The sequence below is a fragment of the Erpetoichthys calabaricus genome, chromosome 4 (assembly GCF_900747795.2).
Source record: "Erpetoichthys calabaricus chromosome 4, fErpCal1.3, whole genome shotgun sequence".
NCBI classification, from domain to species: Eukaryota; Metazoa; Chordata; class Cladistia; order Polypteriformes; family Polypteridae; genus Erpetoichthys; species Erpetoichthys calabaricus.
Window position 1 is genome coordinate 311,664,327 of NC_041397.2, and position 24,939 is coordinate 311,689,265.

General features: G+C 44.9%; 1 protein-coding gene across 2 annotated transcripts; it reads left to right on the top strand.

Moving 5' to 3' along the window:
- Positions 1-1,061: 1,061 nt before the first annotated feature.
- Positions 1,062-23,014, top strand: cyyr1 (cysteine/tyrosine-rich 1). Of its 2 annotated transcripts, XM_051926029.1 has the most exons (4): positions 1,068-1,356; positions 12,284-12,383; positions 17,324-17,487; positions 22,036-22,886. In XM_051926029.1, the coding sequence occupies exons 1-4, from the start codon at positions 1,305-1,307 to the stop codon at positions 22,167-22,169; spliced, it is 450 nt and encodes a 149-aa protein (XP_051781989.1). In that variant the 5' UTR covers positions 1,068-1,304; the 3' UTR covers positions 22,170-22,886. The 2 variants fall into 2 exon arrangements, with proteins under 2 accessions (XP_051781987.1, XP_051781989.1); XM_051926027.1 differs by lacking the exon at positions 12,284-12,383 and having other exon boundaries at positions 1,062-1,356; positions 22,036-23,014.
- The last annotated feature ends 1,925 nt before the right edge of the window (positions 23,015-24,939 follow it).

The window sequence follows — 24,939 nt, forward strand, 5'->3', positions numbered from 1 at the left end:
CGCTATTTCCTAACTACAGGGTCACGGGGGTCTGCTGGAGCCAATCCCAGCCCACACAGGGCGCAAGGCAGGAAACAAACCCCGGGAAGGGTGCCAGCCCACCACAGGGCACACACACCCACACACCAAGCAAAATTTAGAATCGCCAATGCACCTGACAAAAAGTCAGTTTGGTATAAGAGTGAAAGGCGCTATATACAAAGAAAGAAAGAAAGAAAGAAAGAAAGAAAGAAAGAAAGAAAGAAAGAAAGAAAGAAAAACTAATATTAACTCAAATCACACAAAGTCCGTTTGGTGTAAGAGTGAAAAGCGGTATGTAGAAAGAAAGAAAGAAAGAAAGAAAGAAAGAAAGAAAGAAAGAAAGAAAGAAAGAAATGAATCATGGGAGATGAGAGACGTAACCTGTGAAGCAGAAGTGTTATTAATTAAAGCAATCAGCATCCAGAAATTGAGGGACATGGCAGTACAAATCCCCCTCCCCAAAAAAAAGGCAAAGGTGGTCTCAGAAATAGAAAGAAAACCTGAAAAAGTGATTCAGACAATAAAGGGAGTTAGGGATCTTTTTATTTTTTATTTACAACTGGCATTGAAAGTGCGCTCTTGAGGAACACAGAAGCAATAATATCTTTACAGTTAGGGGATACGTAAATAAAAGACATGTGTAAATATAAATTAGGAAATGTCTTTAGAAAATATGGCCCATGTAACCTGTCCAATAGTAAAACAACTGTGTTTAAAATAACTGGGAGTTATTAAAGTAAGCTGTAGTAAAGAAAAGCAAAAATGGTCAATAAGTTTCAAGAAGGGTGTACGGGACAGAGACGTGTGACTTTACAAATAATTAAACGTTTCGCTGGTCGTTATGGGGTCCGCTTTTCGCTCTGCGCCGTCGCGTCACCTTCAGCGTCCCCGTCAACGATCGGAATGCACAGAAGTTAACTTCACGGAATCCGCGCGCGCCCCCTAGCGGGACTGAAACTTGAGAGAAGAGGATTACTTTTTTATTTGATTCGTGAGAGAGAGAGAGAGAGAGTGTCGGCTACCCGCCCCCCCAATCCACTCTCCGCCCACCCCACCTCCCTCCTCCGGTATGAGGAGACAAAGGAGTCGGGAAGCTCTGCACGTGGGTCAGCGGGTCTCCTCCAATCAGACTCTACACACCCTGACCCAAGACCCACCTCACTGGATTTGCCGATCGGTGCTAAAGGATCGCGACTCGAGCCGGTCGGCCCACCACCATCGGTGCCTTTTTTCCAGGAGGTCCCGTGAACAACTTCACCCACTTAGGAGCTGTTGCTGTGGTGATGGCCAGACAACTTTTGCCGCTGTTGCCGATCGTGTTTTGCTGTTGCCTCGGTAAGTACGCTCGAGGTGTGAAAAGTTGATTAGTGCGCCTGGGACCGTCGCAGAAAGAATAAAGAAGAAGAACTGGGCAGTGTCACCCGGCCCGGCTCTTCTACCCGAATCCCAGGCGTTTTCCAAACAGCCTATCTATCCCAATAGGAATGCGCGTGTTAAAGTGTCGTGGAATGGCCAGTTACTGTGAGCGACGAGTCGACGCCTGTGCCGATAATGATAGGGGGTACACAGTGTGGCAGCCACGTCTGAGCGAGCGGGGGGGGGGTTAGCTGGGGGCGGCGGCAGTGTATGTGTGTGTTTGTGGGTGTGCGGGGCAGTCAGTAATCCACCTCCGGATCGATATTAAACGGGTGTCGGTTCTGCTGTGCCGCATGTACGCTTGCTTTGTCGTGATTTACGTAACATGATATTGTTCGGCCCCATGCGGACTTACACAGTCAGTAGGCAATCGCCAATTCAGAATAGCAGGAAAACTACTAATAATAATGCTGATAATGTTAGTTATATAGCGCCTTTTCCATGCGTAACTCATTGATCTCACGTACACACGGGGAGAACGTGCAGTCTCCACACGAACTGCGCGTGAGACTCGAACCATAGACACTGTGGCTAATCGAGGAAGTCACCAAGACCAAGTCTGGACTTTTTTTAGGAAAATGTGAACAATATGATACGGAGTCGCAACTTTTTCAAATGGATTTAAGACAACAAGTGGTGTTAAATCATAAACGGACATTTACGACTTGCACGTGAGCTACGCGTGTGTGTGCGAATGTGGACGTTTACACACCCGAAACGGTTTACATCACTCATTAGCTGACCTTCATCATACCTCTGCATTGACGACCAAGATTGGGATCAATAACGACTTATCCAGAGGACAGTGGGAATTAAGGAGTGCTAGGGGCAATTCAGTTTATTTGTGCCTAGCGCTTTTAAATATACTACTATACTGTGTATACTACTATATATACATTATAATATGGAATGGAAGCGAAGATCTGTGATACGGTTTTGAAAACGCCATTAACAGACTCTTGGACTTGAACCCAGCATGCTTAAAAAGAACGGCACTTAAATAATAAATAAGATTTTATGATCCATCCCTGCCTCCCCCCCCCCCATTTTATATATATATATATATATATATATATATATATATATATATATATATATATATATAAAATAGGTGGCGCAGTGGATAATGCTGCTGCCTCGCAGTAAGGTAGACCTGGGTTCGCTTCCCAGGTCCTCCCTGTGTGGAGTTTGCATGTCCTCCCTGTGTCTGCATGGGTTTCCTCCTACAGTCCAAAGACATGCAGGTTAGGTGCATTGGCGATTCTAAATTGTCCCTAGTGTGTGTGTGTGTGTGTGCCCTGCGGTGGGCTGGCGCCCTGCCCTGGGGTTTGTTTCCTGCCTTGTGCCCTGTGTTGGCTGGGATTGGCTCCAGCAGACCCCCGTGACCCTGTAGTTAGCAGGTTGGATAATGGATGGATGAATATATAAAATATGTGTGTGTGTTTCCTGACCCCTTCACTTTCTAAATACTTTATTGTGTTGCAGGTTTAATTTTTAATGGACACATTTGCTTTCTTGGCCCATATGTCTTCTCTACACTCGGTAACAGATAATGACAAAGTGAAACCGTTTCAGAAAAGTTTGCAAATTTATTTAAAATCAAAAACTGAAATCTTTCATTCGTAGAAGTATTCAGACTTTGAATGAAGTATTTTGCAGGAGCCCCTTTGACAGCAGTTGCTGTAGCTTTGGGTCTCTATAAGCTTTGCACACCTGGATTTGGGCACTTTATCCCATTCTCCCTGGCAGATCCTCTCCAGTTCTGTGAGGCTGAATGGGAAGTGTCTGGACTGCCATCTTCAGGTCTCACCACACAGATGTTGTATGGGGTTTAAGTCTGGGCTTGGACTGGGCCACTCGAGGACACTTGGAGACTTGTCCTGATGTCCTTCAGCATTGTCTTGGCTGTATGCTTTGGGTCACTGAACTGTTGCCGAATACATCATCAAGTGCAGTGCCTCCCCCTCGACCACTAAACATGAGGTTTACTGGAGGCCATCTGCTTCATTGGCCGTCTTTCAGTCCAGCTGCTGCTACTCCTGCCTTCTACGTGTGGCTCCAATGATTTTTATTTCTGCTGCGTCTCCTGCCTGCACATTCGTGAAACTGACTGCACTCCACACTGCTCACTTGGTGTGAGGGAAAAAAACAAAACACCATCAACCATCTGCACTGCTCACTTCCGCCAAGTCAGTCAGCTGATCCAAGCCAATTGATTTGAATTGAGGAGTAGGTGTCATAGATCGGCCTCTTTAAGACCTTCATCATCTCCCTCTCTCTCTTCCTCATACATACACAACCACCAGGTTGCCCTTCTGACAGCGTCTCTCACCCAGACCTGTACCTACTGACAGTGAGTCTGCCTCTCTCTCTCCCTAATCACTCTCTCTTAAGCCCCGCCCACTCTCCTAAGCCCCGCCCATTTTGCAGTGTCTGACCATATGGGTGTGCCTCTGTTTCTTTCTCTCATGCCTCACTCCTGCTGACAGTGTGTGTGTATTTTTCTCTCTCTCTCTCTGTCTCTGTCTTTCCCTAATCACTCTTTCTCAAGCCCCGCCCACTCTCCTAAGTCCCGCCCATTATTGAAGTGTATTTTTCTGAGGTCCACACACACCTGACCATATGGGTGTGTCTCTGTGTATGTATGTGTGTGTGTGTGTGTCTCGCTCTCTCTGGCCCTGCTCCTTCTGACAGTGTGTGTGTCTCTCTCTCAGGTCCCATGGACTTCTGACAGTATGTGTATGAGTGCCTCTCTGTCTCTTTCTCTTACTTAAACCCCACCCCTTCTGACAGGGTATGTCTTTCTCAGGTCCCGCCTCTTTTGACAGTGTGTGTCCATCTTAGCCCCTGATCTCTATCATAGCATGTGTGTCTCTCTCAGCCCTCACCCCTTCCGACAGCGTGTGTAAGTGTCCCTTGCTCTATTTCTGTCCCTGTCCCTTCTAATAATATGTGTCTCTCTAAAGCCCCACCCCTTCTGACTCTGAGTTTGTAAATCTCTTGCTCTCTCTCTGGCCCCGCCCCTTCCAACACTGTGTGCCTCTTTTAGGCCCCACCTACTTCTTACAGTATGTGTATGTATCTCCCTCTCCCCCCCCCCCCCCCCCCCCCCCCCAGTAAAGCCTGAGTCTGTCTTCCTGATCTTTCTGATAGTGTGTGCCTTTCTCAGCTGTCACCCTTTCTGACATCCTCTGTAAATGTCTCTTGCTTTATCACTGGCCACACCCTTTCTCATAACATCTCTCTCTCTCTCTCTCTTGGGCTCCACCCCTTGCTCTGTTTTTCTCTTTCTCAGACCCCACCCCTGCCGAGAGTGTTTGTATGTGTTGTGTGCATGTGTGTGTATGTCCTTGCTCCTTCTGACTGCATGTTTGTATATCTCTTGCTCTCCCTTAGGCCCCACCCACTTCTGACAATATATGTACTGTAAGTGTGTCTCTCTCTTTATCCCTCCCTCTCTCCCCCCCCCTTCTGACAGTGTGTGTCCCTCTCAGGCCCCAACCCTTCTGACAGCGTGTGCATCTTTCGCTCTGTTTTGCAGGCTCCGCCCCAGCTGACCGCATGTGTGTGTATATGTCTCACATTTGCTCTTAAGCTCCACCCCTTCTAACCGCATTTTTGTATGTCTCTTTCTCTCGCTCTCTGGCCTTGTCCCATTTGACAATGTGTGTCTCCCTTAGGCCCTAGGCACCTTTGAGGGTAAGTGTATGCACCTCTTTCCCCACCCCCACCCCAAACCCCTTCTGACCATGTGTGTGTGTATCTCTGTCTCTGGCCCCGCCTCTTCTGGTAGTGTGTGTTTGTCTCGGGTCCTGACCTTTCTGATTGTGTGTGCTTCTCTCAGACCTTAACCCTACTGATGGCATGTGGGTAATAATAATAATAATAATAATATGCCTTATGCTCTACCTCTGGCCCCGCCCCTCCTGATCACATGTGTGTATGTCTCTCTCTCTCTCTCTCTTTCCTCGCCCTTTCTGATTGGTTGTGCTTCTCTCAGACCTTAACCCTACTGATGGCATGTGGGTAATAATAATAATAATAATAATAATATGCCTTATGCTCTACCTCTGGCCCCGCCCCTCCTGATCACATGTGTGTATGTCTCTCTCTCTTTCCTCGCCCTTTCTGATTGGTTGTGCTTCTCTCAGACCTTAACCCTACTGATGGCATGTGGGTAATAATAATAATAATAATAATATGCCTTATGCTCTACCTCTGGCCCCGCCCCTCCTGATCACATGTGTGTATGTCTCTCTCTCTTTCCTCGCCCTTTCTGATTGGTTGTGCTTCTCTCAGACCTTAACCCTACTGATGGCATGTGGGTAATAATAATAATAATAATAATATGCCTTATGCTCTACCTCTGGCCCCGCCCCTCCTGATCACATGTGTGTATGTCTCTCTCTCTTTCTCTTTCCTCGCCCTTTCTGATTGGTTGTGCTTCTCTCAGGCTCCTCCCCTTCTGACAGCATTTCACTCTCCAGGGACTTTGCTTGCCCGCCCAGAATTTTTTATTCCAAAACTGCCACTGTATCATTCTTGAACTTTGAGGGGGCTTATTAGGACCACTATACAGCTAAAATTGTATCCAGATGTCCTTATCCAGAAGCAGTGGTCAACAGTACTTTGCAGAAGTACCAAATGTCAGCCCGTACAGTTAAAATAATGGACTTCATTATTAGTGCCCAGATATATGGGGGGGGGGGGGGGTCAGGTGGTTCTCAAATTCACTCCTGGGGTACCACAGTGGCTGCAGGTTTCATTCTAAGCAGTTTCATAAATTGGTGAGTCAACCTTCATGCTAACTGGTCTTTAGGTGCAAACCCATACAACGTGAAAAGCACCTGCGGTGATAGCCCTGCTTGCCGGTCAGTCGGTCGGTCAGTCTGTCTGCATGAAACAATTCAGCTTCCATTCACCCGATTTTGTTGAAACTCTCCGTGTTTATTCTTCAAGGACGTTTATTGGGAGAGGACCGTTCTCTCCGAGAGAGCCTGAGCAGCAGCACGCCGTACACATTTTTGAGAAGACTTGGCAAACCCGACTGTGTTGAAACAGAGAAACATCCCGTGCCCCCTTAACTTGGCATTTAGTTTGCTGTTTTAATTTTACCTTGAGAGCCGTGACCTCAGATCTGTACATTTTTTGTTAAAACTTTTCCTCTTTGATTTGTTTGCCAGTCGCTTCGGATGGTAAAGGCGCACAGCTTTGTCACTCATTAACACAACAGGTGACAGTGGGGGGCTGTAATGGAGGACATCGAAAGATGTGATTTAGGCATTTTGGTGACAACCTAATTGAGGGCAGAATTCACTTGTATATTCAGAAATGGGAAATGCAGGCACAAATTATGAGGAATGCAAAACGGTAATCCGACTGCGTGCCGCTCTATGATGCCACATTTGTCAACGTAATAACGGATGTTATTTGGGGGTGTGTGTGCCTTGGTTTGGGCCGGTGTGTCATACGTATCCTCAAAAAGGTAGGTAGTCCGTGTATCTCCACCATGTTGCAAGTGAGGTTAAATTGATATTTAGGTCTCCATTTAGCTCCCGCTGCACAGTGCCCACCTCTGCCCACCGGCGGTTCACCCCCAGTGCTTTAAAAGGTATAAACATGAAGATCCTGAATGAATGAAACAGCAGAGCAGGTGTACCCGATCAGCGCTGGTGACACACTGACTGTAGTTGAGGGGTGTGGCTGGGGAGGGGTCAGTGAGTCACACCCACTTTCCCAGAGTCCCCAGCTCCTCAACCACTCACTCACCTCGCAGTGTGGTATTTGCACTTCCCCTCCCAGCAGTAACCATGTATGGCTTAGGAAACGCCCCTTTTGAATATTCATGACCATCTAAATTTGGCCATGTTCCTGAGAGACGTCTTTACTTTCACACGATATTCACGGCAAAACTTTTATGAACTATAAGAAATGTAAAAGATTACGCTAACAGGTTCGTGTTGGATAACGTGGAACATCGGGGGTCCTAATTTATATATGTGATAAATGAAAGACTGCGAAACAACGCCGTCCATATACTGTATAAAACAAAAAGAAACCAAAAGCAGGGTTAGGACCACCGTGGACCGGCTAGAACTGGTCTTTAGATGTTTCTGTCCTGTAAGGTCCATCAGTTGCTGTTTGGCCGACTTCTGGGTTCATGATTGATTTAGACTGGGAAACCTGAATAGACTCCCAGACTCCAGGGGTCTCGCCTATGAAGCCTTGCTTAGATTCCCCATTACAATTCTGCTTACACTAGAAACACTAAAGCAGCATTTCTAAAATTGTGCACACGCCAGGTCTCACACCAAATTTTTTTGATTTGGTGTATTTTGTTAATCCCTGAGGAGAAACTGTCCTTTCGCATGAACTTTGTGGGTCAGAGTGCAGAGCTCAGTGCCCAAAGGAGCAATTTTCAGGTTAAGGGGCCCTTCTTAATAAATCTCAAATCGAATTGAAACTATGTGCTCGGGCACTCACTTTTGGCCACGCCCCATCACATCCCACCAGTAACCATGTATGGTTTAAAAAAAACACGCTTTTTGAATATTCATGACCTCATGACCATATAATTTTGGCCATGTTGCTTTAGGCCACGGCCCATCACCTCCTACCAGTAACCATGTATGGCTTAAGAAACGTCCCTTTTGAATATTCATGACCGTATAATTTTGGCCATGTTACTTTTGGCCACACCCCATCACCTCTAACCAGTAACCACGTATGGCTTTAAAAATGGCCCTTCTGAAGATTCATAGCCTCATGACCATATAATTTTGGCCATGTCATTTTTGGCCATGCCCCGTTACCTCTCACTGATAACCATGTATGGCTTAAGAAGTGCCCCTTTTGAATATTCATGACCGTATACTTTTGTCCGTCGTTTTTTGGCCACGGCCCATCACCTCCTACCAGTAACCATGTATGGCTTAAGAAACGTCCCTTTTGAATATTCATGACCGTATAATTTTGGCCATGTCACTTTTGGCCACGCCCCATCACGTCCCACCTGTAACCATGTATGGCTTAAGAAACGTCCCTTTTGAATATTCATGACCGTATACTTTTGTCCATGGCCCATCACGTCCCACCTGTAACCATGTATGGCTTAAGAAACGTCCCTTTTGAATATTCATGACCATATAATTTTGGCCATGTCGCTTTTGGCCACGCCCCATCACGTCCCACCAATAACCATGTATGGCTTAAGAAACGTCCCTTTTGAATAATCATGACCGTATAATTTTGGCCATGTTGCTTTTGGCCACACCCCATCACCTCTAACTAGTAACCACGTATGGCTTTAAAAATGGCCCTTCTGAATATTCATGACTGTATAATTTTGGCCATGTCACTTTTGGCCACGCCCCGTTACCTCTCACTGGTAACCATGTATGGTTTTAAAAATGGCCCTTCTGAATATTCATAGCCTCATGACCGTATAATTTTGGCTATGTTGCTTTTGGCCACACCCTGTCACCTCTAACTAGTAACCACGTATGGCTTTAAAAATGGCCCTTCTGAATATTCATGACCGTATAATTTTGGCCATGTCACTTTTGGCCACGCCCCGTTACCTCTCACTGATAACCATGTATGGCTTAAGAAGTGTCCCTTTTGAATATTCATGACCGTATAATTTTGGCCATGTTGCTTTTGGCCACACCCCATCACTTCCCACCTGTAACCATGTATGGCTTAAAAAAGTCCCTTTTGAATATTCATGACCGTATAATTTTGGCCATGTCACTTTTGGCCACGCCCCGTTACCTCTCACTGATAACCATGTATGGCTTAAGAAGTGCCCCTTTTGAATATTCATGACCTCATGAACGTATACTTTTGGCCATGTTTCTGAGAGACGTCTTTACTTTCAATTAATAGGAGAACACAGAAAATGAAACTTGAGTGAATGTGAAAACGCATTAACTGACATTTGGTGGAGTTTAAGGAGTGGCCGGGGGGACTGCTTCCCCACCCCATAAATAGACACATTGTGGTACTCAAACTTGTCTCGGAGAATATTTTTTCCTGAATTTTGAAGCCCACGATTAGTGTAAACACATTAATCGATGAATAAGGTGCGCGATGACACAGCGGTAGCACTGCTCTCTTGTACCAAGGAGTCTGGGGGTCTCGTCCCGGGTGCTCCCTGTATAGATTTTGCATGTGGATTTGCTTCAGTTTCCTCCCACAGTCCAAACACATGCAGATTAAGTCGCCCCCGTTATGTGTGAGTAATGATCTGATATTCTGTCCAGGGGTTATTCCTACTTGTGCCCATTGCATGCTGGGATCGTCTCAGGCTGCCCCCTGTGCTGGGTAAGCGGGTTTAGAGGACACAACAATGGATACTACAATCTGTCCTGCCCAAAGCAGCTGTCGCTGGCACATCCTTAAAACAGACAGAGATACGTGGTCAGTAACGGTAGTGTGCCTCGCTGCGGTTCATGGCTGCCAACATACAAACAGCAGCCTGTCGATCTGAACAAATCGTCACACTCTGACAAAATATGAAATATAAAAGTAAAAAACAAAATGTCAGATCTGTCTCTTTGACGAAGCAAATAAATAACAGAAAACGCTGCAACGTTCACATCCAAGTCGCTAGGTTTACTGTTTCGAACTTCCTAAAAATGGAAAGTGCTTATTTTGCGGCAACTGAGATACATGGAGAAACTTCAAAACACCAATCTTGTTACTATGGTATGTGTGCGATGACGACTGACTGCCTTATACGCCCATTTAGGGGTCCTAAAGGTGTCCCCTCGGAGCCGTGCGCTGAATTGGAGCCCACGTTACAAAGGCCACCACACGGAAATCGGGCGTTGCAGGTTTAGAAAACGGATGGACGGACATCGGAGTGTGACGGACGCTTCACTGAAACACGCAATGAATTGAGATTTTCTGTTCGCTCCTCTCTCCTGCCAACTCGGACCCCCCAAAAGAGTCCGCGGAGGGCCGAAATGTTCTGTAGCTTGAATGCCGATTTCCACGCCATGTTTGTGTTTTATATGAATTGTGACTTTTGCATATGAAACGGCTTGCCAAGCATAGGCCGGTTTTAGACGTGTGACCCCCAGGTGCCCATTTTAGGGGTGCCCTCTAGTGGCCTGGATCACTCACAAGCCCAGACACTCGGACTCCTGGCACAGTTGCTCAAGAGCCCCCATCAGAGCCTCCATTGACTCCGTCTTTAATGACGTCTTGGGGACGGCCATCAGTAGTGTGCCTGTCTGTCTGCGGAGTGAGTGTCGACCTCGTCATCGAGAGGTTTAGGTGACTCTTAAGGTCTGATGACTCTTTCTATGAAGTCAGTAGACGGATTGGGAGAGCATGGGGAGGGGGTCATGAGGTCACTGGAAAAGGGGTGTGTGTGGCACAAAAGGATGAAGGAGTCCCAGTGCCCCCTGTTTGTGAGACGTGGACACCATCCAATGACCTGAGATGAAGACAGGACTCCTTTGGTGTCCATCCATCCATCCATTTTCCAACCCGCTGAATCCGAACACTGGGTCACGGGGGTATGCTGGAGCCAATCCCAGCCAACAAGGCAGGGAACCCATCCTGGGCAGGGTGCCAACCCACCGCAGGACACACACAGACACACCCACACACACACTAGGGCCAATTTAGAATCGCCAATCCACCTAACCTGCATGTCTTTGGACTGTGGGAGGAAACCGGAGCGCCCGGAGGAAACCCACGCAGACACGGGGAGAACATGCAAACTCCACGCAGGGAGGACCCGGGAAGCGAACCCAGATCTCCCAACTGCGAGGCAGCAGCGCTACCCACTGCGCCACCGTGCCGCCCATTCCTTTGGTGTCTCTTTGGAGAATCCTTGGGTACCACTGGTTTGACTTTGGGGTTCCGAATGAGACCCATGACCTGCATTGTGAAGGAGTGTCGGTTATTATAACACTATGGCCATGTGGCGCGATTACCCGAGGGTGATCCAGCTCATTGTTGAGGACCCGAATGGCTGGACCAGGCCAAGGGGATGCCCACGTAACACCTGGCTGTGGCAGATAGATGGGTGGGACTGGACCGCGGGTCTGCCTGGGGGGGGGGGGGGGGGGTCGCCGAGGTGTTTTGTCATGATGTGGTGGATGTGCAGTACCAGTGCAGGCTCCCCAAACTGACCTGACTGCCCTCTAGTGGTGATGCAGTAGTGCTAACCACAAGCCACTGTGTCCCCCCCAAATTAATAAACAGTGCAATACAAATAAATGCCCACAGTGATTCAAAAACAGAAACAAATGTGTTGGCGGGGGGGGGGGGGGTCACACAGGGTACTCTCTGCCCTAAATATGCCAGGACACAGCAGTCCAGTATGAGGTGGGCAAATATGAGGCGTTCCCTGAATCCCTGTGATGGTTTTATAATTCCCTGATTTTATATGGCGCCTTTCACCGAAGCCTCCATCCCAAGTCTGAATGTGCCTCGTGGCTACTTGGCGACAGACCCTTCATAAAGCTGTTTGAGCCAAGCTGGCACTCGCAGAGCAGCTGTCACGTGGGTTCAGGTGCCAGCTTTATTGTGGGAGGTCATGGGTGATGCGAGTGTGGCGGCACAAAATCCTGAAGGGAGCATTAATGTGCCAAATGGCGGTGGTGTCTTTGATCTGCTTGCACTTCTGCAGTTGCAGCTGCTTGTTGTGTGGGTGGGTGTCACTTGGGATGGACAAATGGCTCAGGCCTCTGTGCCCCCTCCATTGCTCTCTCAGTATACAATCTGGCCAGCCCTGTGACTTCTTTTCTGGAAACATGGCTGCCCCGTTTGGTTTGTCTCGACTTTGTCCCGCCTGACCCCCTGATTTGTGTGTGTGTCTCTGCCACAGGACGCTGCCAGGCCTTGTGTGACGACTGTTCTGCTTACTGCTGTGACGGTGTGCCACCTTTCTGCTGCTCATACTATGCCTACATCGGAAACGTGCTCTCGTAAGTACTCTGCAGACCACTGCTGGATATGCATTGAAAGGCGCTATATTCAGTCAGTAGATTGGGGTTTATTTTGGGTAAAAGTGCTTTAAACCTGACATTAGTACTGTGGACGAGACATCAGTGACAGGTAAAATGGAGACAAGGGCTTGAGTTAGTGACAGCTAGGGGGCGCCACTGAGCAAAACCAAGCAAGGGGACCCTAACATGAACTGGAGGCCAGCACAGGAGAGACACTAAGGGGTCATAAAGGGACCAGAAATCGAGGAATGAGTGGTGACCTGAATGTGAGGAGTGCAGCGGAGTGCAGAGGTGAAAGGCGCTACGAGGGGCTCGGGCGAAGGTCAAGCTGACAGGCCGTGGAGTGCTGAAGGAAATGAAGACTGGCAGGGGGCTGAAAGGGGCAACAGGAAGGAAAACAGACTGCTGGAGGGTCCAATACAAGTGGGGAAGAGAAGGCTTAGAAAGGCAACAAGTCGACAGCAGTGACATTTAAAGGTGAGGGGAAAAAATTAACAAAGAGATTTAAAATGACTTAAAGCACAGCGGACTGACTGGTGAAAGGCGCTATAGAAATGAGGGTCAGCTCTGGGGAGGGGCACACAGACAAATACAAGGTGACAGTGGAGAGTCACTTCTGAGAAGAAGAAGAATGGAAAAGAATCACTAATCGCACCTTTATTAATAGTCATAGAAATAATGACGATGATAGTAATAATAGTAATAATGATAATAATTAAAAATGGTAATAATAATAGAAAGGAATCACTAATGGCACCTTTATTAATATTCATAGTAATAATAATAGTAATAATGACGATGAAGATGATGATAATAATAGTAATAATGACAGTAATTAAAAATAGTAATAATAATGGAAAGGAATCACTAATGGCACCTTTATTAATAGTCATAGAAATAATAATAGTAATAATGACGATGATGATGATAATAATAGTAATAATGATAAAAATAAATACTAATAATAATAATAATGGAAAAGAATCACTAATCGCACCTTTATTAATTGTCATAGTAATAAGGATGATGGTGATGATGATAGTAATAATAGTAATAATGATAATAATTTAAAAAAGTAATAATAATGGAAAGGACTCACTAATGGCACCTTTATTAATAGTCATAGAAATAATAATAGCAATAATGATGATGATGGTAATAGTAATAATGATAAAAATAAAAAATAATAATAATAATGGAAAGGAATCACTAATCGCACCTTTATTAATAGTCATAGAAATAATGACGATGATGATGATAGTAATAATAGTAATAATGATAATAATTAAAAATGGTAACAATAATGGAAATGAATCACTAATCGCACCTTTATTAATATTCATAGTAATAATAATAGTAATAATGACGATGATGATGATGATAATAATAGTAATCATGACAATATTTAAAAATAGTAATAATAATGGAAAGGAATCACTAATGGCACCTTTATTAATAGTCATAGAAATAATAATAGTAATAATGACGATGATGATGATAAAAATAGTAATAATGATAAAAATAAATAATAATAATAATAATAATGGAAAAGAATCACTAATCGCACCTTTATTAATTGTCATAGTAATAAGGATGATGGTGATGATGATAGTAATAATAGTAATAATGATAATAATGATAATAATTTTAAAAAGTAATAATAATGGAAAGGACTCACTAATGGCACCTTTATTAATAGTCATAGAAATAATAATAGCAATAATGATGATGATGGTAATAGTAACAGTAATAATGATAAAAATAAAAAATAATAATAATAATGGAAAGGAATCACTAATCGTACCTTTATTAATAATCATAGAAATAGTAATAGTAATGATGATGATGATGATAGTAATAATGATAGTAATGATAATAATTAAAAATAGTAATAATAATGGAAAGGAATCACTAATGGCACCTTTATTAATAGTCATAGAAATAATAATAGTAATGATGATGATAATAATGATAATAATAAAAAATAATAATAATGGAAAGGAATCACTAATCGCACCTTTGTTAATAATCATAAAAATAATAATAAGTAATAAAAATAATAATAGTAATAATGATGATAATAATAATAATAATAGTCATGATGATGATGATAATAGTAATAATGATAATAATAAAATAATAATAATGGAAAAGAATCACTAATTGCACCTTTATTAATAATCATAGAAATAATAATTAAAGTAATAAATAATAGTAATAATGATGATGATCATAGAAATAATAATAATAATGGAAAGGAATCACTAATCGCACCTTTATTATCAATAATAGCAATAAAAATAATAATTATTGTTGTTGTTGTTTGCACTTTTCTGTTATCATTCTTTTATGAGGATTATTGAAGGTCAGATTTGTCTTTTAATAATAATAATAATAATAATAATAATAGATGTAATAGTAATAGATGTACTAGATGTAATTTGTGATTCAGTTCTATTATTGTGATCAATTTATTATTATTAATAATAAAAAATATTAATTACAAATCTCACCTTAATCATCTTTGTAACCCTAGCCTAACTCTAATTATAAAGGTGAATTTATTGATTCCTTTTTATTATTATTTATTATTTTCTACACTGATTAATCAAAGTGAGCTCTGATTCATTTTTTTATTATTCTTAATCTCGAGGTACATTAATGAAGGTTTGAATTCTTATGCATTTCCATTATAATTTTTAATACTATTAATAACTTTATGATCATTATGTTTTTATGCTGATTAATGCGTATGAGATTTGTGATTTGTTTAGATAATTAATAGTAATAATTCTGAGACTGATTTGTCAATAATGATATTTGTGATGCATTATTAATAATAATAAGAAGAAGAAGTTCTAAGGCTGATTAATTAAAGGTTCAATATACAGTAAGACACACTTCCATTACTTCGTAGTAATATAGCGTTTTTCTCATTTGGGGGGCATCTGTTAAAAGGCGCTATATAAGTTCAGACAGAGTGTTCTATAGACAGTGATGGTGTAACGATGGCGGCACAGCACACAGATGGCAGCAGCTCCATTCAGATCTGATTGTAAAGCACACCTCCATTCTCAGCCCCTCTTGTTGCGTTTTGGGGGGGGTTTCAGGTATACCCAGTATATGAAAGCAGCACTGGATGTAGGGCAAGAGACCACCCTGAGCAGGGTATCCCGTCATTCACTGGGCTCTTAGCCTAACCAGTAGCCCGTCATTGGTGATGTGGGGGTGAAGCCCAGGTGGCTTGGTGAATCGGCAGCGCTAACCGCTACACCACCCAGCCGCCCAGTAGGCATTCATACAAATGGAAATGTGCTGCTCAGAGGGGCTGCAGAAAAGAAAAGAAAGCTGTGATGTCCGATGGATGAAGGGCTGAAAGATGTTGCTGTGTCAATCAGTTCTAATGATGAAGAGGCAGTGAAAGTTGCTGTCCGTCTATAGAAACAGAAGGGCTCCCCAGGGGGACTGGACGCCAGCCCACCACAGTGTACAACTGGGCCAACCCACCCCGTCACTCACAAGGGGCCGGTTTAGAGTCACCAGTCTTTACAGAGCGCTAAGTTAAGATTCATTTGTGAAAGGCGCTATATCAAATTAAGAATGTGTCCCAGAGCTTGTGGGCTTCATACTTTATTATGCCCCCCCAAGAATCTCTTTACAAATAAAACGATCACAGCAATGAAACAAAATATAAATTGTGTTTGAGTCACGCTAGGACTTTTTTTGGGTGGTCGGTGATTCTGTTGAGCTTGGGGGGCTGTGATATCCCCCCTGCAGAGAGGAGCAGTACGGCCAGACCCCCGCACCATTCATGGGCAAAGGTGAGGATTCCCACTTAAAGAAGCTTTGAATGTGTCACCAACGTCACATCTCACGCTAACGGCCTGTAAAAAGCTGGGACCCCATAGGCTAGGATTCATATGTCCCCCAAGTGTCACTTCAGGCTGGGTAGTTCGGCTCCCACAGGGTGACCCCCGAAGTGCACTGTGCATTGCGTGTGTTGACTGTGAAAGTTAATTAACTGCTGCCAGGGGTGGCAGCCCACCCTCATCCCAGCCCACCCCCACCCCCATTCCTGAAGGCTTTTCAAGTTCCCAAGGAGATCCCACAGTGCTAACACCCCACCCCCCAGCATGAACAAGCACTTTTATGTTCCTGCGACATGTTAATTACACCCCCCCCCCCCCCAACCCCCAACCTGCCACACACACACTCACTCAAGTGCAGACCACCCAGGGCATCTGCTGCTCAAGGCTATTGTCCTCCCACTGGCTGACGCTCAAACCTGGCAGAAGATGGCCGGACCCCTGTGATACCCCACACACTGGGAGTGGAGAGAGGAGACAGCAAGTAGTTTACTTGTGCCCACCTTGGCCTGGCACACACTCACCCTCCGCGTGTGTGGTACCACTTTGGCAGCTGGCCCTGGGGTGTGTGTGAAGACCACGCGCCAATTAAGTAAACCTTGCGCTATTCTATTCAAAAAGGTGGGCATGAGCCCTGGCATGAAGGTGTGCACACTGACTCTCACTAAGCCAAAGTGGATGTGTCCCTGCTACTTACTCCATTTTATATAGCGCCTTTAACAGTAGTGAAAGACATGAAGGACTTGCACCACGTGCTCTAGTGACATGGAGGTGAATTTTCCAGTCATTGCCCCCTTCTGTGCCATCTGTGCCAGAAGTCAGCTCAGAAGTGTATTTTAGATGGCTTTGTGAAACCCTTTGTAATGATGCACTCCGTTAAAGGCGCTATATAAAAAGCAGATTGATGTACTGTAGCTTAGTACAAAGTAATGTTTTTAATGGCTGTTCTTACGTTTGACTGAAAAGCACTGATTCCACTGTAAAGCCCCCCCCCCAAAGCTTCACCGTCTACTCCTTTTGATGTCTACTTCTTCTTCTTCTTTTATTTTGCAGGGGTACCGCAATTGCTGGCATCGTCTTTGGCATCGTCTTCCTGATGGGTGTCATTGCAGGCGTGGCCATCTGCATCTGCATGTGTATGAAGAGTGGGCGGGGCTCCCGAGTGGGCGTGTTCAGGGGCAGGCCCATGCATATCAGCGCCATCAGCAGCTACCCAGGTGGGTGTACAACAGGCTCCTCCCACTTTACAAAGCACCAGAGTTGGCGTTGGCACTTTACAAGTGATTAGTGGCTTTGTTCAAATTATAACTCCATTACTTGACTTATCATCTTAGAAAAAGTCATCCCATTACTGATTGCTGGAGTTTGACTCTCTGAACCCACGCAAACCACAAACCTGCACAGCCACAGCTATAAGCAGACACAGGAGCCACGGGATTCCCGAGTCAAGCAAAGTGCCCACACTTCAAAAGCGATACACGCTAGAGCCTGCATGTTGCATGTAGTGTCACCCACCTTAATATAAGGGTAACGGTTTGTGTGTCTGTGCCTATGTGGCTGGCATGTCTCTGTCATTCCAACAGATGGCGCATCAGCCCATTAACAATGCTTTTATGAATCACAACAGAGACATATGCATTGCATTTGTCATTCTAACGGATGGCGCATCAGCCCATTAACAATGCTTTTATGAATCCCATACTAAAGGGAACACAACAGAGACCTGTGCATTGCATTTGTCATTCCAACAGATGGCGCATCAGCCCATTATCAATGCTTTTATGAATCCCATACTAAAGGGAACACAACAGAGACCTGTGCATTGCATTTGTCATTCCAACAGATGGTGCATCCCAAATATTTGTGGTACTAAAATGCATTCCATTTGTTATTCCAACAGATGGTACATTCCAAAAGTGTGTAATAAGAAAATGCATTGAATTTGTCATTCATAGCTGGCCTCACTACTGTCCTGTAGACCTTCCCTTTCACTCTTGGCTGATATCCGTCTGTCACAACTCACTCTGTACTGTTGATCCCAAGTATTTAAACTCATCCATCTTCGCCATCTCTACTCCCCTCATCCTCACCATTCCACTGACATCCCTGTCATTCACACACATGTATTCTGTCGTGGTGGTCCTACTGACCTTCATTCCTCTCCTCTCCAGGGTCTCCCCAACTTGCTCCCTACTCTTCTCTCTCGTGTTCTCTTCATTCATCAGCCTCTCAAAGTCCTCTTTCCATCTGCTCAACACCTTCTCCTCACTTGTGAGTACGTCTCCATCTTTATCCTTTATCACCCTAACCTTCTGCACATCTTTCCCAGCCCGGCCCCTCTCTGTAGCCCACCGGTCCTTTTCTCCCTCCTTAGTGTCCAACCTCTCATACAACTCATCATACGCCTTTTCTTTAACCTTCGCCACCTCTCTCTTCACCTTGCCCCTTATCTCCTTGTACTCTTGTCTACTTTCTCCATCTCTCTGACTATCTCACTTCTTCTTCACCATCCTCTTCCTCAGTATACTCTCCTGTATTTCCTTATTTCACCACCAGGTTTCCTTTTCCTCCTTCCTCTGTCCAGATGTCACCCCAAGCACCCTTCTTGCTGTCACCCTTACCACATTTGCTGTCTGGTAACTCTTCACTGCCACCCAGTGCCCATCTCACCACCTCCCTAAACTCAACCTTGCAGTCTTCCTTTTTCAACTTCCACCATTTGATCCTTGGCTCTGCCCTCACTCTCTTCCTCTTCTTGATCCCCAATGTCATCCTACAGACCACCATCCTACACTTTCCCCTGCCACCACTATGCAGTCTTCAATCTCCTTCAGATTGACTCTTCTGCATAGGATGTCATCTACCTGTGTGCATCTTCCTCCACTCTTGTATGTCACCCTGTGTTCCTCCCTCTTCCTAAAATACGTATTCACCACAGCCATATCCATCCTTTGGGCAAAATCCACTATCCTCTGACCTTCTTCATTCCTCTCCTTAACACCATACCTACCCATCACCTCCTTGTCTCCTCTGTTCCCTTCACCAACATGTCCACTGAAATCCACTCCAATCACCACTTTCTGTCCCTTGGGTACACTGTTCATCACTTCATCCAACTCACTCCAAAAATCTTCTTTCTTCTGCATCTCACACCCAGCTTGCGGTGCACATGCACTAACAACATTCATCATCACACCTCCAATGTCCATCTTCATAATCATCACTCTGTCTGATACTCTTTTTACCTCCAAACACTCTTGACATGCTGTTCCTTCAGAATAACTCCTACTCCATTTCTCCTCCCATCCACACCATGATAGGACAATTTGAATCCCCCTCCGATCCACCTGGCCTTACTCCACTTCCATTGAGTCTCACACAATATATCAGCCTTCCTTCTCTCCATCATATCTGCTAACTCTCTCCCCTTACCAGTCATACTGCCAACATTCAAAGTTCCTACCCTCAGTGCCACTCTCTTTACCTTCTGCCTCAGACACGTCTCCCTCCTCCTCTTCTTCTTCGGCCAACAGTAGCCCAATTTCCACCAGCACCCTGTTGGCTAACAGTACTGGTGGTAGTTGTTGTTAACCCGGGGCTCAACCAATCCATCCATCCATCCATTTTCCAACCCGCTGAATCCGAACACAGGGTCACGGGGGTCTGCTGGAGCCAATCCCAGCCAACACAGGGCACAAGGCAGGAACCAATCCCAGGCAGGGTGCCAACCCACCGCAGGCTCAACCAATCCGGTATGGAAATTTGTATTCTTGTCTGCATATTGATTTGGCAAAATTTTACACCAGATGCCCTTCCTGACGTAACCCTCCCCATTTATCCGGGCTTGGGACCAACATGAAGAAACACACTGGTTTGTGCATCCCCTGTGGCTGGGTTAGTGCCTTTCCCATGATGATGGTGGAAAACTTGAAATCCTAGAAGAGATCCCAAACAAGCCCGAGTAAAACGTGCAAAGTCTTAATGGGCACAGAATGCCATGTTTTATATGCTGATTTGTTTCTTCCTTCGTATCTTCTAATGCGCTTGCTCCGTGGTTTATTTTCCATTGTGATATTCCCTTTAATGCAGTGCTCTCATTCAGCCACAGGGTGCCGCTATTTCACCACAAGTTTCGTTTCTCGCCTGCGTGCGCCTTCATCAATCCATTTGAAGTTACTGCCCTAGCAGGGAGAAGCCGGACGGAGTTACTAAGCAAGACACCCCGATATGCGTATATGTTAAGAACATTAAAGGAATTTAATTAAAATGATTAGTATGTTTAATCCCAAAAACTGAAGATCTCTTCTTTAGTGTTTAAGGTTTGGCAGTAGTTTGTATTCAGTATTACTAACTTGAACTTTTTCTCTGCTTTTATTCCTTTTAAATATCTGGGAAGCACTTTGAGCATGGGAAAGGCGCTATATGAGCAAAATGTATGGCGGTTACTATTTTTGTATTTCTCCCTTACCTCTAAATCTGTCCATTTTTAGAAATAGGCAGTTCTAAACTGGCACGGGTGTGGGTGTGTGCCCTGCTATGGACTGGCGTCCTGTAATGGGCTGCACCCTACCTTGTGACACCACCGTAGGCTTCAGCCCACCACAACCTTGAATTGGATTAGGTTGTTTGTTATCATGATGAGTATATATAATATATATGGGCAGCACGGTGGCACAGGTAGCGCTGCTGCCTCACAGTTAGGAGACCTGGGTTCGCTTCCCAGGTCCTCCCTGCGTGGAGTTTGCATGTTCTCCCAGTGTCTGCGTGGGTTTCCTCCCACAGTCCAAAGACATGCAGGTTAGGTGCATTAGAGATTCTAAATTGTCCCTCGGTGGGCTGGCGCCCTGCCAGGGATTTGTTTCCTGCCTTGCGCCCTGTGCTGGCTGGGATTGGCTCCAGCAGACCACCCGTGACCCTGTAAGTTAGGATATAGCAGGTTGGATAATGGATGTGTGTGTGTGTGTGTGTGTGTATAATATATATATAATATGAATATATGAAGAGGAAAACTCTTTAATGATGGGCAGTGTGGCATAGTGGGCAAGGCTTTGGACCTAAGACCCTGAGGGTGTGAGTTCAAACCCTGCTATTGACAATGTATGACCCTGAGCAAGGCACCTCACCTGCCTGTGCTCCAACAGGAAAAATAAAAAAAGAAGAAAATGTATTCACCACTCTATCACTTATATAGTGCCTTTCACTTCCATCTTTCCATTATATAGTGTCTTTCACTTCCATCTTTCCATTATATAGTGCCTTTCACACCCATCTTTCCATTATATTGTACCCTTCACTTCCATCTTTCAGTGTTTTTCACTTCCATCTTTCCATTATATAGTGCCTTTCACATCCATCTCTCCATTATATAGTGCCTTTCACACCCATCTTTCCATTATATAGTGCCTTTCACTTCCATCTTTCCATTATATAGTGCCTTTCATATCAACGTATCAGTAATATAGAAAGTGTGCTGCAGTGGTTCAGGCTTTGACCTTTAAACCCTGAGGTTGTGGGTTCAAATCCGTCTGCTGACACGATGTGACCCTGAGCAACTCACTTTGCCTGCTTGTGTTCCACCTGGAAAAACACAAGAAAATGCAAGCAATTCTATGTAAATGTTTTAAGCTGACTAGGGAAAAAAAACTAAGGTAATATTAATAAAGCACAAACGACCTGAAAGTGATTATTATTATTATTATTATTATTACCACCAATAACTGACCTGCCTGTACTGTCTCTCCTCCTGTCTCTCTGTCTCCCTCTAGTGGCGCCGCCTCCATACAGCTATGAATTTGAGATGGACTCGCAGACTGACTTGCCGCCTCCTTACACGCCCACCCCGCCCAGGACGGTGCCGTTTCCTCCTCCCCCTCCGTATCCCGGATACTCCAGGAAGTGACCCGCCTCCAGTTCAACGTGTTCTTAATGGTCGGTGACCCAGAATCGCCCCCACCCCCTCTCCAGTCCGAGGTGGAACGAGGACACAAGGACAGCGACGGCTGATGAGACGCCTCGTCCGCTCGTTGGCGGATCGCCACCACGCACTGCGCGATCCGTTGCTGTTCTGATTTCCTCCTGCAGACGCGCAGCTCCTGATTGCCTCCATCTGTGGATGATGTGTCCGTCTGGAAGCGGGGTCTTCGGTAGTGGTGGACCTGCCAGTACCGTCTGACCAGTCAGAGAGAGAGAACCGGGCAGCCTCTGCCCTCCGCACGGCCTCTACGACAAGAAGCCAGCAGAGGGCGCTCTGGAGTTGAAGCGGGTCGTGTTTCTCCTATTGACGAGCTACAGCGCAGACAAATGGAGGACTGGAATTACTGGATGGAATGCTCAGGAGAATCTGGAACAAACTTTCTTTTATGAGGGATCGTTTGCAAATGTTTATTTACTATGCAATAAGTTGTTTTTTTTTATTATAAAATGTCTGCGTCTATTTCATGTGTTACCCAGAACTCTGTGTGCGATGTCACAAAATGAGAACTTGGGTTTGTTTCAGTTAGCGGCCTTTACAAGACCCTTCTTTATATAGCGCCTGTATTAGTGGACATTAGCGTCTGGTCTTATGCTGCCATCTTGCTTGGCACTGCTAATTCAAATCATATTGCAGTAACTAGGAGTGGATGTTTATACGCAGATTGCGGTCATTCCATATAGCGCCTTTCACACAAAAGGAAATACTATTTGATAAAAAATTTAAAAGTAAAATACTTTACTTTGGGCTTATTACTGCATCAAACTGCCTTTGCCATATAGCGACTTTCTTATGCAGCACAGCACCTTACAGCCACACCACAGCGGGTGTGTGTTCAGGGGCAGGCCAATGTATATCGGCGCCCTCAGCAGCGCCCACACATGCCTGCTTGTCACCCAAGTCCAGTTTGCATGTTCTCCGAGTGTGTGGGGGAGCTTCCTGGCAAGCACTCCGTGTTCATGTCCCGTATCCCAATGAAATTCATCATAAATCGGGTGCTTCATGTGATGGTGGGATCTGCAATAGACTGGCATCCCATCCAGGGTTGTGTCCCACCAAAGCTACTGTTACTGGACCTTTAGATAAGCAGGTTAGAAAATAAATTGACGCACTATCATGAAGACCGTTATGAAGTACTGTACAGATGTTTCATATAGCGCCCTGTTCCAGGGTTTCTTCCCACCCAAATCCATCATTACTGGACCATTAACTAGATAAGCAGGTGAGAAAATAAATGGATGGACTTTTATAATGAAGATTGTCATGAGGTGCTTTATAATACATATGGGTTGGTTCATAAAGAGCCCCATCCAGGGTTGGCACTATATGATAGATAAGATAGATAGATATGAATGGCACTATATGATAGATAGATAGATAGATATGAATGGCACTATATGAGAGATAGATAGATGGATAGATAATGAAGATTGTCGTGAGGTGCTTTATAATACATATGGGTTGGTTCATATAGAGCCCCATCCAGGGTTGCTCCCCACTAATGGTACCATTACTGGACTCGTAATTTAATAAGTAAGTTAAAGATGATCAGATGGACTTTTATAAATGTATTAGGCTTGTCTGATATAGCGCCCTGTGCAGGGTTGCTTCTTTCCCAGAACCTGCCATTACTGGACCTCGGGTGTGAGGGACGGTTGGCATATTTTACCTGCCCGGGACACCTCATTAAAATAGGAACGGGGGAGATGGCTTTTGAATGGCACTATGTCCCCCCAAATGCTACTTGGCAGCCCCCCCCACCCGGTCTGCAACGGTGCCTCAGATTCCCACACGGCTATATGGGAACTGAATTTGTCAGCTTAGCCCTGTTGGGTTCTGTGGGTGTCACCAGGGGGAGCTGCAGAGCCCAGTTTTGGGCTTCCACCATACCACCCTAATGAGTCACCTGGAAAAAAAAAGGAGCCTCACAGAGAGGAGGCGGAGTTGGGAGGAGGCGGAGCTAAAGGCGGATCCAGACAGACAGACAGACAAGAGAGAAAAGTGCTGCATTGTATTTTGGACTTTTGTCCTATGCTGCTGAGGGGAACAACTTGGGAAGCATTTCCCCATCTAAATAAATGTGTCTGTGTGTTTCCACACTTGTGCCTGTGCCTGTTGTGTCGGGTGTTGAGGAGCTGGTGTGCCCGCTGGAGGTCACACAGGCTAGAAAATGAATGGATGGATGGACTGTAATGAAAACTGCCATTAGGTGCTTTATAAATGTATTAGAGGTAGTTTGATATAGTGCTACGTCTGGGTTTGCTTCTGACCAAATCATCTATCACTAGACCTTTAATTAGATAAGCAGGTTAGAAAATGAATGGCTGGACTTTTTATAATAAAGACCACCAGGAGTTGCTTTATAAGGGTATTAGGGTTGTTTGATACAGCACCCCATCCAGGTTTGCTCCCCACATATGTTGCCATTACTGGACATTTATCTAGATAAGTAGGCTAGAAAATAAAAATGGACAGAATTTCATAAATGTGCTGTCCGGGGTTGCTTCCCACCCAAGCCCACAATTACTGGACCTTTAATTAGACAAGCAGGTTATAAAATGAATGGCTGGACTTTTATAATGAAAAACCATCAGGAGTTGATTTGTAAAGGGTATTAAATAGATAGGAAAGGCACTATATAATAGATAGTTAGCTCCTTCTACATCTATCTATCTATCTATCTATCTCTATCTATCTA